General features: G+C 55.8%; 1 protein-coding gene across 1 annotated transcript; it reads right to left on the reverse strand.

Moving 5' to 3' along the window:
- Positions 1-3: 3 nt before the first annotated feature.
- Positions 4-9862, reverse strand: LOC141370849 (TRIO and F-actin-binding protein-like). The gene is made up of 4 exons (XM_073882609.1): positions 9205-9862; positions 6392-6469; positions 3871-4008; positions 4-255 (listed from the first exon to the last, which is right to left on the reverse strand). Exons 1-4 carry the CDS (start codon positions 9727-9729, stop codon positions 4-6), a joined length of 993 nt encoding a protein of 330 aa, XP_073738710.1. The 5' UTR covers positions 9730-9862.
- Between the last annotated feature and the right edge of the window lie 2917 nt (positions 9863-12779).

Raw genomic sequence — 12779 nt, forward strand, 5'->3', positions numbered from 1 at the left:
TTTTCAAACTTCCTGGGAGGACCCGGGAGGGCCAATGGGCGGCGGGGAAGCCGGGACAAACAGCGGCGGGGGCCGCGGGCGAACCAATGGGAGCGCGGGTCGGGCCGGGGGCGGAGCCTGCCGCGACGGGACGGGTGCGCGAGGGCGGTCGGGGCCGGCGGATGGGGGCGGAGGGAATCGAGGGCCGGGCTCCCGCCGCCGGCGCGCTGGGAGGAAGGAAGGACCTAGTGTGCAGGTGACTCGGTCGGGCCCCGGCTCGGGAGTGCAGGGCGGGGGCAGCCGGGTGTGGCACCCAGTCGCCCTGCTATGGCTCCCGCGAGCCGCCGGACGGAGCGATGGGTCCACTAAGGGCTCGGCGCGTCGGTTTGACGGAGACGTGGGCAGTGCACCCGGTACTAACAATTCAGGGGGTCCCACTCGCCGAGCCCCGCTCGTTACCTGTGTGAACCTGATTTCAGCCTCTCCACAGACCTGACGGGGAGGTGTCCCTGTCCCCATTTTACTAATGAGAAAACAGGCTCAGAGAGGTGAGTCGACTTGCCCAGAGTCACAGTAAGAAGGGACGGGATTCCGAGCATGTAATCTAAGCCCAAAGCGAGTTCTGGAGTGGTAGGGCATTCACCAAATGGCTCCTCCTCACAAGCGGGTCTTTCTCGGCTCAAGAACCCCATTTTGGGATCTTGGGTGTGGGCGTACGCCCGTTTCTCATATTCCCAGCACTTGGCAGGTTGTAAGAGGCCTTTTGCCTGCAGAAGCTCACCTGAGCCTTGCAGCAGAGGAGGGACTTTGGTGGAGTGTGTTGAAAATGCAGCGATAGCCTGTGTGGCATTGTGATTCAAACCCTGTGTTACCTTAAGCACCGTACTCAACCCCTCTGGGCCTCAACTTCACCCTCTGTAAAAGGGGATAACGCTCTTATCTCCTGATGTTCCTGTAAGGATTAAGTGTTAATTTAAGTAAAGCACCCAGAACCCCTTTATCCCTAGTTAGCTAGCGTTGGGGGGGGGCGGGTGCAGGGGAGCTTGGAATAATTGCCATTTCAATTTTCTGACAGCTCAGTTTTGGAGTTCAAAAATTATTGCTGTCATAACTATAATTACTCTCCCCATTTCACAGATAAAGAAACAGAGGCCCAGGGAGCTGAACTTCCTTCCCACATTTCCCACTGGGTGCCTCTCCTCTACCCTAAGGAATGAGTCCAAGAACCAGCCAGTCTTCCTTTAGACACTGGCCTTCCTGTTTTCACGTGCTGTTTTCCCACTCTACCCCTGTACCTCACTCAGGCATTTGGCCCTTGGTAGAGTGAGTGAGTGAATAAACAGAAGACCTCACCAGCCACCAGTGCTCTGGCCCAGTGGCCCCTGGCAGCACCAACCTCCTTGCTGCTTTCCTGGCCTCTGGGACTCCTCTTGTAGTACCCTCAACCCAGCGATCAGATCACTCCCTTGCTCAAAGTTCAACACCTCCCCAGTGCTAGTAGATCAGCTCTGCATTCTTGTGCCAGGCAGTCAGCGTCCGTCATAATCAGACCCCTGCCTGTTGTCTTCCATCATTATACACACACATTTTACATGCTCAGGATACAGAACATGGAGCCACTGGGAATTCTCAGAATAAGCCAGGTCCTCTGTACCTCAGATGGGACTGCACATTGCATTCCCTGCCGGGTCTAGAACACTTCTCAGCCTGTCCTCTGTGCCGCAACACACACATACACTCTCCCTCTCTCTCTCCCTCCCCTCTCTCCAAACCCTCCTTGTTTGCCTGGAAAATGCCTCCTCACCCTCCAGCTCTCAGTCCAAAGGAAGCCAAAGTGCTACCAGCACAGATTTAGAATCTCCTGGTCCAGTGCTCCCTGCATCTGTATATTTGGCCACTAAAGGGATGACCACAGTGTTCTTACCAGTTACAAGTCAGTGCCCTCACCAAACTGAGCTTCCTGTGGGCAGAGACAGAGTGTTTTTGTCTATATCCTGGAGGCCAGCCCAGGGCCCCAGCCCACAGTAGGTCCTCAGTAAACACAGTTCCAACGAATGCATGCACAAACGAAGGAATGACTCCCTTACCACAAATTGTCCTGGTTCGGACAGAGATGGCACAGACCCAGGGACCCAGGGCTACCAAACTCCAGGGTTATCCATCTCAAACCATTACTCTACTGAGGATAAGACCATGAGGCTCAGAGGGTGATGATGGCCCGGCCATACACGTTAGTGACAGAGACAGAACTCAAGTTTCCTGGCTCTTGACCTTGGACCGATTTCACTCTCCAACCCCAGAGGTGTTTGAAGCTGCTCTAAGTAACTGTCTGGGATGCCCCGCTGGCAGTTCCATCCCGTAGCTCCTGATTTTTCTCCCTCCCAGATGAGAAGACATCTGCCAACTCAGAGCCTCCATGGCCACATCTGTGTAATGGGGGAAATCTGTGGAGATTCTTGGGGCTGCAAGCAGGGCTTGGAGATCAGGATGCTCAGAGGCGGGAGGGCTCTGCAGTTGGCCCAAGCAGGGTTCAAATCTCAGCTCTGCCCCTGTGTGACCTAGAACAAGTGGTTTCTCTCCTCACCGAGCTTCATTTCCTGATCTGTAACATGGACAATATCCACCGTACTTAGTATGCCTCGTGGTGAGGATTAAATGCGATCAGGCATGTCATGCACCGAACACAGAACTGAGCACAAAGGAGATGCCCGATACACTCTGGTTATCAGCAGCAGCAGCACCACTCCGGAATCCTTCTCCCCATTTCTCTGCCCTTCTGTCCGCCAGGGACTTACCTGCTCCCTCCTACCAGGCCTGCTCCATGTTAGTGACCTTTAGTTAGTGTGATAAGGTAAATCCCGCCCAGGGCTTGAAGGTACCACTCTGCCCAGATAACCATGTTTGTCCGATCACCCTAGTGCCTTAACCCCCAAAAGCAGCAGAGAGGAAATCATGAAGTGGCTGGGAAAGTTAGTGTTTGGATGCCGCCCACCCCCTACCATCACACCTCTGTGCATCCTGATCTCCCCAAGCTCTCTCTGCAACCCTGAGAGTCGCTATAGACTTTTCCCCATTATACAGATGTAGCCACTGAGGCTTCGGGTGATTAGCTGCAGCCATTCTCTCATCTAGGAATGAGGAAAATCAGCAAGAGGCTGGCTCCTCTAAACCCTAGCTGCGCCACTCGAGCAAGTCAGCTCACCTCCATGAGCCTCCATCCCCTCATTTGCAAAATGGGTGCACTGTCCCTAACATGTCCAGCCTAGTGCTGGACCCAGAGCCAGTGAGAGTACAAGAGTCAGCCTGTCATTAAGAGAAGAGAGCCCTTGAGCCAGCCAGTGGCCCCTGCAGAGGCCAGGCCCCTTGTCTCTGCTGTGAAGGGGGCAGGAGGGAGGGAGTCACAGCTGCCTCCCCTCCCTGCCCTTGAGGAAACCCTGAACCAGAGGCTTGAGTGTTTACAGCCCTCTCAGGGCAGGGGGTAGGTTACGTAATGCCAGATGTTTGTGAAACTGGCTCAGGCCCAGGTCTGAGACACACTTTGCAATCCCAGAGCCCCCCACAGGCCATCCCGCTCTCCCTTCCCCCCCAAAAAAACTTGGTTCCCCTTGGCCCAGTTGCTGATTGGGAGCTTTCAGCCGTGCAGATTATTCAATCCCACCTCACCCCGAAAACTGAAAACAGCCCCAGTCCTGTCCTGGAGGTGGGAAATCTCACTCATTTGCAGAGACCACGGGGCCCTTAGGACCGTGTTTCCATCCTTCCTTTCTCTTGTGGGAGCCCCAAGTCCCCCCCCCAGCCCCCACTCTCCTTCCTTTGACTAACGCCAACGTCCTTCCTCCCCTCCCCGTCTCTCCCACCCTCATCCCTCCCACCCCGCTGGAGCCAGCCTACCCTTTGCCACCTGAGGACCCCCAGAGACAGCAGGAACGGATTGAACAGCGTGGGACGGTCCCCGGGCATCCGCCATGAGGTCACCAGTCGGCCCTTGAGTGGACTCCCAGACTTGCCCTCCGCTGGCCTCTTGTCTGCCTGTCAAATAGGGTCCAGTGTTGGCCCCCAGGTCCCTTTGGTGGGATGGGGGGGTCCCTGACTAGTCTCCCCTGCCTATTCTGCCATGCCCACCTCAAAGGCCCAGGGTTCCCATCTTTCTTGTCTCACAGAACTGCCAAGAAAAGAGCTTTTTGGGGCACCTGGGTGGCTCAGATGGTTAAGCGTCTGCCTTCGGCTCAGGTCATGATCCCAGGGTCCTAGGATCAAGCCCCGCATCGGGCTCCTGGCTCAGCGGGGAGCCTGCTTCTCCCTCTCCCTCTGCCTCTCCCCCTGCTCATGCTCTCTCTCTCTCTCTGTATCTGTGTCTCGAATGAATAAATAAAAAAATCTAAAAAAAAAAAGCTTGTTAATTCATTCACACTACAGGGTGTTTGATAGGGCTCTTGGGGCTCAGCACCTTTGGAGACGTGCACTTCACCACCCTAAAGTCAAACCACAGGTGGCCAGTAGGAGGGGCGTGCAGAACCCCGTGTGTTCAGCCTGCATAAGGTTTTCAGATTATTTTGCGTTAGGTTCCAATGTTAAAAAATCAAGAGATTAACATATAACCGCAGATTTCCAGTTTCTCTTGAAATACCTAAAGATGTGGAAACTCTGGGTCCATCTCCCCCATGGCAACAACCCGTCTGGCACCAAGAGGTCACACAAGTGCTCCCATCTGCCTTCCCCTCCCCCCTTTATGAAAGGAATGAATCACAGACACTTCTGCAGCCACCCCTGGCAGAGCCCCCAAATGTGCCCCCTTTGCAGTCATCCTTGTTGGGGAGACAAGCCCCAGCAAAGCAGAGGCATTTGCCCAAAGTCCCCCAGCAGCTTACTGGCAGAGAGGTAGGACAGAGTCCAGGTGTCCCCACTCTTCAGAATCCAGAGATCATCTGGCAGTGGGACATAAAGCATCAAATCACAGGCCCAGGAAGGCTTTGGGGCAAGGACTGCTCCCCACCTTCCCACCACATTCCCCCAGCACAGCCCCGGCCACTGGACCAGGAGCTGCATGCACTCCAATTTACTTCTGGCCTACACCCAGGCATGCAGAAGGTGCTGGCTAAGTGTACGTGAATAAATGGATGGATGAACGAACGAGCGAGCGAACGAGACAGTCATCAGCTCTGTCCAATCCAGGTTGCCTGGGGCTGCATTGAGAGGCTTCCATGTTGGTGGAGATTAGAGGGGGACCCCTATATTGCTATTTCTTCTTTGTTCACAAAACTCTGGCCCCAGGAAATATGAAGAAATAACCCAGAAAGAGGAAGAGCAAAGTTGCCAGAGCCCTTGTGAGAGCAAGAATCGCCTTCAGTGACCAGTCCTCTGTCCCCTCCCATGTCACAGACGGGAAGACAGGCCACCAAGCAATGAGAATCCTGCTGCCACTGTAGGAGGCCATGTGGGGAATCAGGACAGAGCCAGGAAGCAACGTCCAGGCAGCAGAGGGACTGTGGGATGGGGGTCCCAAGCCCCAGGTTCTAGTTGGAGGTCAACAGCTGCCTGGCTGTGTGACCTGGGATGACTCGTTTCCTCATCTGCACAGTGAGGGGCAGAATCCGCCCCCCCCCCCCAGCTCTGATTAGCGGCAGGGCCAGACCGGGGCTTCCAGGCTGCCAGACAGATGCATCCCCCCCTCCCACCACCACCAATCGGCTTCTCAGGCGGAGCACAGAAACAGTGGAACAAGAGCAGGATGAAGAAAGCACAGCCGCAAGCAGCCTGTCTCCTTCTCCCTGCCTCCTGCTGCCCCAGGCTGTCAGCGCTGACCTCACCTCTCTGGAGGCCGAGGGTGATGAGAACAGTCTGTTTGGCAGGTTGTGGGGAGGGGTGGGGCGCAGCAATGTGCTCCAGCTGCAGCCAGGCCTCCCAGCAGCCTCACTGGATCCCACCCCCTGCACACATCTCTCCCGCCCCGGACCCTGGAAACCATCCAGGCTCAGCTGACGGCAGCACCTCCTCGGCCCTCTTCAGTGGTTCTCTGGCTCCAGCTCTTGGAATCTCTACGCCTTCTCCCTGCCTGGCCAGCCCTCCAGAACCAGATGGGCCTTACCTTCAGACACCATCAGAGTCAAACTGCCATTTGCCCAGAAAAGGGGAGTGACTTTTCCAGGACATTCTAGCAAGTTAAAAGCAGAGCCCTGGGCTTCTGACTCCAGAATCGTTTACCTGCCCAGGTCCCCAGGCCCAAAGGTAGCGCTGCTGCCCAGCTCCTCTGGAGCCCCTCCTCTTGAGGCCCTACCATGCACACAGATGACCCCTCGGAAGAGCCATCCCTAGTCTGGATGACCCTAGAGCTCATCAGAGGACCTCAGCCCAGCTCCAATCTGATTTCCCTTCCCTTCACCTCCCTATGTTCCCACACCCACGACCCAACTACCGAGTCTGCCTGCTTCTGGTCGGTCAGTGAGTCTTGGCCTTTGCTTGGTTCTGAATCCTCAGGCTCCTCTGATTGGAACTGGAGATAAGAAAGAACACAGCTTAGCTCAGGTTATTCCCCAGGTTCCATCCATGTATCCACCTTCTTATCCATCCATTGATCATTCATCCATCCAACATCCATCTAGCATCCAATATCAATAGATCCATGTATTATCCATCCAACCAACCAATGTCTACCCTACATTATCCACTCACTAACCTATTCAACATCCATTATCCCACTCATACATCCATTCCTCTATCCATCCATCCTACATCCATGTAGCCTTTCTCAACCCATCCAACATCCATCCATCCAACCACCCAGCCATCCATCATTCTACTCATCCTTCCAACATTCATTTACCCATCATCCATATGGTGTTGGATGGGTGTCACCACCCATTATCCATACTCCACATTTACCCTTCCCCACACCATCCATCCATATTCTACTCATCCATCCATCAGTTCATCATCCCATCTTTCATCTAAGCAACATCATCTATCCAACACCCATTATCTATTCCACCATCACCCACCTCACTTTCCACCCAACATCTTTTTATCATTTATATTTACCTATTTATCTGTCCATCACCCATTTACACATCTATTGTCCATCATTCATCCATCATCTACGCACTGACCCACCCATCCTCCGTTTGTTTCTTGCATGTATTTAAGCATTCATGGATTCACTGATCCATCATCCATTGAGCTGAGCTCCTCTGTTGTGTCACATTCTGGGCCAGGAGCCAGAAGTGCAGAGATAAAGTAGGTGCAGCTCCCACCCCCAGAGGGCTCCTCTTTCTTATGGAGGAAATGACAACTTTCTTATGGGGGAAATGACAGAATTTCTGAGCCTAGAAGGGAAACATTTCCAACGTAGGGGTGGGGTGAGTATTCAGGGAAGATATCTCAGAACAGGGCACCTGGTCTAAGACTTGAACGATGAACCAAGTGTTCGGTGAGTGAAGAGGGAAGGGAAAGCATCCTAAGCAATGGGAAAGGCACGTGCAAAGGTAGGGAGATGTGCTCGCAGAGCTCTGCATTCATCTCCGTGGAGTAGAGAGCAAATCTGGGGTGGAAGGAAGGGCAAGGGGAAGCCATGCCAAGGATTTGCATAGAGGGTGACCAACTGGCGCCCCAGCAACCTGGTAAATGCCTCTGCGGTGTCATTCGTGAAATGCCCTTAAGCACCTGGTGCTCCCTCCCGCCCCTCCCTAGTGGCCATGGCTAACTTGCCAGGGACTCCGGCGCCTCACCAGGGAGCAAGTGCTGGGAAAGACTCTTTCCGGTAGACCAGGCCAGGCAGCAGTGTCCCAGCATCCACTGGGCCATAGCACCCCTCCTCCCTGAGCTGCCTGTGGTCCGTATGCCTCCCTGACAAATATGACAGCTTCTTGGGTGGGGGCTCCAAATTCCCCAATCCCCCTCTGGCCAGGAGGGCAGGACCAAGTTGGTTCATCCCTGCATCTCTCTGGTGTCTGTGCATTGAGTCAGTTGGAAAATAAGTAGATAAAAGCCCCAGGGAAATACAGAGGAAGGGGCTCCCCAGTCGGACCCTGTGCTCAGAGGCTTCACAACATGGCAGTTAAAAGCTGGGGCTTTGGAATTGAAGCTTTGATCTAATTTCTCACAACTTATGCATGTGTGACCCCCGGCAAATGCCAGACATGTCTGAGCCTTCTATCAGGCTGAGGCATACGTGGCAAAGGATGTAAGGCACCAGGCTCAGAACCCAGTATAGTGTCGTCCAGGAGAGAGGTGGCATTGGGCTGGACATCAAGGAAGTGAGGGCATCTGGATGAACGAGCAGGAGCCTCCAAATCACCCCAGCGGAGCCTATGAGGGAAGCAGCTGGTCCCATTTTACAGGGCAAGAGAGGCTGGGTGCCCCAAAGTGCATGCTGCATTCCCAGTGAGCTGAGGCTAGCTTGCCCTGCTCTGGCCTCCCCAGCCGCCAGCTGCAGGTAGATGCTCCGGGCAGCACCAGCGTACCACTGACTCCGTGACCCCGCCCCTGGGGCGAAGGAGGCAGGGAAGGGACCTGGTGAGCTCCTACTCCGTGTCAGGCACTGGGCCTGCCTTGCACACGGGCCCTCATTTAAATAGCCTGGCTTAGCAGCCCGCTCAACCCAACGAGCATTTGTGCAACCTCTTCTCTGTGCCTAAGAGGAGCTGGTAGGGGCCAGAAAGGGCTAAGTGAAGCTGTCCAGACTTTGAGGAACTTCGAATAGGGCAGGGCGGAGGGGACTTGACCACACTGGTTGCGGTCCAAGCCAGGGTCAGGTAGGAACCACCAGAGGCCGCAGGAAGAGGGCCTGCACAGCCGGGAAGGGGGAGCGCCCTGGGCAGAGCACCTTGCTTGAAGCCCCGGGGTGGTCTGCGCTGAGCCGTCCCATGGGATCTGCTACCCCAGCCCCAGCCCTCACTAGCTGTGAGATCTCGGGTAGTTTAACCTCTCTGCGCCTCCAGTTCCTGATCTGTGAATACACGGTGCCTTCAGGTTGCTGTGGAGATTAAAGGAGGAAAATACCCAGAAATACCCAAACGAGGGCTTAGCAGCTAGTAAATGCTGGTCTTCAAAAAGTGTGGGTCGTTATCACTGCTGCCCAGTTGGGTGGTTGGGAAAGTGTTGGTCAGGAGGGAGGATTAGTGCTGAGCCTTGGAGGGTGTGCAGGAGCCAAAGGGAGGCCTTTCTAAGGATCCTTGTCTGGGCGGGGCGGCTTTCTTTTCAGGCTGCCCCTTGCCTGTGAGACAGACTTACCTCCCAGTCTGGCAAGCTGGGACCCTCTGCAGGGCTCCTGTTTCCCAGAGGGCCCAACTCCTCCAGACCAGCCTTAGCCGAGGTCTCTGGTCCACTCGTCACTTTGGTCTTTGGCCACTGGGTGGCGGTGCAGGCAGGGCTGGGTAGCTGGGCGGAGCTCTGGGGCCACTGCCCAGCGCTCTGTCCATTGACCAGTGTGGACTCCTCCCAGCTCTCAGGCTGGCCCTGTTGCTCTAGCTCTGGGGCACCGTTTGTGCCTGGGGAACCCACCTCTGGCCCTGAAGCCGGGGCCGGGGTACCCCAGTGTCCAGCTGGGTCCTTGCAGGGCAGCCGGGCCTGCAGGAGCTCCAGGAGGCCTTCCCAGTCCAACCTGGGAAGGTGGGAGGTGAGCGTCAACTCCTCTGTGCGGGCCGAGGCCCCCTCTCTGGGCGCCCCGAGAAGGCCCACGAGGTCCCTCCCATCGAGCTCGCGTCGCCTCTCAGGGCTGTGCAGGTGTGGGCACATTCCCTCAGCCCCCCAGCCCATGGTGGTGGGTGTCTCAGGCCTCTGGGATTTCAAGAACTCTGCTGGACCTATCCTGGAGTTCTCTGGGGGGCTCTTAGGCTGGTGAGCACTGGGCAGCTCCTGCAGGCCGCCCCAGCCTCTCTGAGCTGACCTGTCGGGGGATTCCCACAACCCATTACTAGGGGGCTCCTCCCGGGCCTCTGCCTGCCCCCTGTGGCCGGTGGGGCCACCCAGCTGCCCCCAGCTCTCCTCAGACTCCCTGAGAGGGCCCCTCCAAGTTCCCTCTGGGGCTCTGGCAACCCCCCGGCAGGGCCCCCCAAGTCCTTGCCAGCCCCCGAGGCCTGGGCCCTCCTGCAGGCTGTCGCACCCTCTCTCCAGATGTCTGTGAGGGCCCTGAGTTCCCGGAGGCTCCTCCAGACTCTGCCACCCCCCCAGAGGCTGTCTTGGGCCCGCCTGGCCACTTTCCAGAGGTCTCTCTGTCCGCCGCTCCCTCTCAGGGGCCCTGGCTGATGTCCTTGGGGGCAGCGAGGACCCCTGGAGCTGCCGGTCCCCTTCAGGCCGCCTCTCGGGGCTCCTGGGATGAGGGGGCTCTGCTTGGCTCCTCCGGGCCGGTTCTGCCTGCTTCGCAAGGGACTTGGTTACCTGAGGATGAGGTGAGCGGGTGGGTGAGGCTCCAGGACCCTGACTGGGTGGTCTCTCTCTAGGACAGAGACTGGCCTTTGCCAGGCCTGGGGAGAGGCAGGCTGTCTTCACAGCAGCCTGGATGACAGCAAGCCACAAAGTACCTAGGGTCCCTGATTTCCCTCCCTGGGCCGGGGGGGGGGGGGGGGGGGCCCTTTCCTTTCCCCCCGCCCCCCCGACTTCCGGAAGAGGGCCTTTAAAAACGCTGCTTACTTTCCCCCCCCCCCCGCCCCCCCGCCAAGATATTGATTCCAACCTGTGCTATCAGGTGCTGGGACTTCCACCACCAATACCCCACCCCACTGGGTCGGGCCTTGCTCTCTAAGAGTTTCTTTAAAAATACGAATGGCCACCCTGGAAGACATAGCCCTTAAAGCCGGAATGATGCATCTGGGGCTCTCCCTGAAATCTTTTCAAGATAGCAGGTGCCTAATGAAGGAGGGTGACGACATGGAAGGGCCATCTACAAAGGACTAATGTGGGGTCCTTCTCAATTTTGCCAAGGGCTGCTGGCTCTTTGGGAGAGGGGGAAGCTGGAGGCCCATGATTGGGACTTGGACCCTTTCATAAAGGACCTCCTTCCCAAGACCCAAGCCTGGCACCTGGGGGAGGGGAGAAGCAGTGGCCCACCTCTCGGGGCTGCAGGGGCCCGGGGCGGACTGGCAGTGCTCACCTCCCTGCTGAGGGCAGGGCTGGGCTGTCTTCGGAGAAGGTGGTTCTGACCTTGGCTGGGCCGCTGCGACTGCCCCTCGTCCCGGGCCTGGAAAGCCCCTGGTGCCTCGGACTTCCTATGAGCAAAAGCAGCCGCCCCTCTGAGGGCCCTTGGGGCTGTCCCACTTCCATCCAGCATCCTGGGTCCTCTACTCCCGCCCCCAGTCGGAGGAGATGTGGGAGACTGGGGGGCCCGCCGTGAGCTTGTTGAAGGGCTCTAAGTAAGGGATCATCCTCTCAGGTTCTCAGTTTTCCCTTCTGAAAAATGAGGGTGGTTGACCACTCTAATCTGTCTACCTCGGGGGGCAATAAAGTGGGAAAAAGGGTAAGCACAGGATGGGGGGCTTAGCCTTGGCCTTGACTGCCTCCTGTCTCACTCAGTACTTCCTGTTTCTGACCACCACCCCACGAGCAGCCCACCACTCACCCCTAGACATGAGCACCTACTGTGTACCAGGCACTGGGCACACATGATCGTAACAGCACACATTGAGCACTTCCTATGTTCCAGGGGCCAAGCACTTGACCATCCCACTTTCTCTCACGTACCCCATGAGGTGCGGAGGGGAGATGCAGAGAGTTATGTACCCCCATATCCCATTCTTTCTGCCCTTTTCCTGTCCACATGGTGAGTTTGGGATTTCCCAGGCCTGTCTTTCCTCCCCCTCGGTAACTAAGAGGGTTCCAGCACTTAGCCCTGAACACTCCAGACCATCCTAGCTGTCAGTAAAAGAGCTCTGAGCAAGATCAGAAGGAAGAAACATCCTCTACATTTCCAGAAAGGCCAACATAAACTGTTCCACGCAAATGTCACTTCTAAGACACCTGGACTCCAGGCATTGTTGCCACATCCAACAGAGATAACCTCTAAGCTGTAAAAAGTCCCTAGTTCCAGTTCATTGTCTTGCTTAACAATGAGTAGCTGTGGTTGTTAATATTTAACATGACATCTCTGTTGAAAGGTAGCAACCAGACAGAATCTGGGCACACCTCTCCCGTCCCGTATGTAAGGGCATCAAAACCCAAGACTCAACAGCTCCACTGGATGTTTATTTCAACAGGTCCGACTTCATCTAAATGGACAAAGGGAGCTGGGTCTCTAATGGCTGGACTGACCTGAGGGAAGCCTGAAAGAGATGACCCGGTGCCGAGCCCCAACTGAGCCAGCCAAAAGGGAAGGAAGAGGGATCTCTGCTCACCAGACCTGTGCTCTGCCTTCAGCCTGTCTCTCCCTTGGGAACTACACTGAAACTCCACAGAGGCTTTGGAGAGTAAAAGAATTATGAGTTTGGGCTTTGTTGCTGTTGTCTATGGCTTTTGCCAATGTCATTAGAATAAGACCCATAAGGTGCCTGGGTGGCTCAGTTGGTTAAGCATCTGACTTTGGCTCAGGTCATGATCTTGGGGTCCAGGGATCAAGCCCCGCATCAGGCTCTGCGTTCAGTGGGGAGTCTGCTTCTCCCTCTCCGTCTGCCTCTCCCCCTGCTCATACTCGCTCTCTATCTCAAATAAATAAATAAATAAAATCTTAAAAAAAACAAAAACAAAAACAGACCCATGAAGTAAGTCAAGTTTTTGTAGACTCACAGGAAACCAAAGTCCTCTACCCCGGAGTTAGTGTTTCTGAGTTTAAGTGCTGCTTGATCAGCTTCTATTTTTAATCTATCTGAGACCAGGAG

The sequence above is a fragment of the Callorhinus ursinus genome, unplaced genomic scaffold (genome assembly GCF_003265705.2).
Source record: "Callorhinus ursinus isolate GAN/ISIS: 27379988/994484 unplaced genomic scaffold, GSC_fseal_2.0 scaffold48, whole genome shotgun sequence".
Lineage (NCBI taxonomy): Eukaryota > Metazoa > Chordata > Mammalia > Carnivora > Otariidae > Callorhinus > Callorhinus ursinus.

Bases quoted from the DNA above. Each gene is read 5' to 3' on its own strand.
- LOC141370849 (XM_073882609.1), bottom strand. From the start codon at position 9,729: ATGGGCTGGGGGGCTGAGGGAATGTGCCCACACCTGCACAGCCCTGAG. The intron at 4,009-6,391 runs GTAGTTGGGTCG...CCTATTTGACAG, and splicing joins ACCAGAAGCAGGCAGACTCG to GCAGACAAGAGGCCAGCGGA. The intron at 256-3,870 runs GTAGGCTGGCTC...TGCACTCCCGAG, and splicing joins GGGTCCTCAGGTGGCAAAGG to CCGGGGCCCGACCGAGTCAC.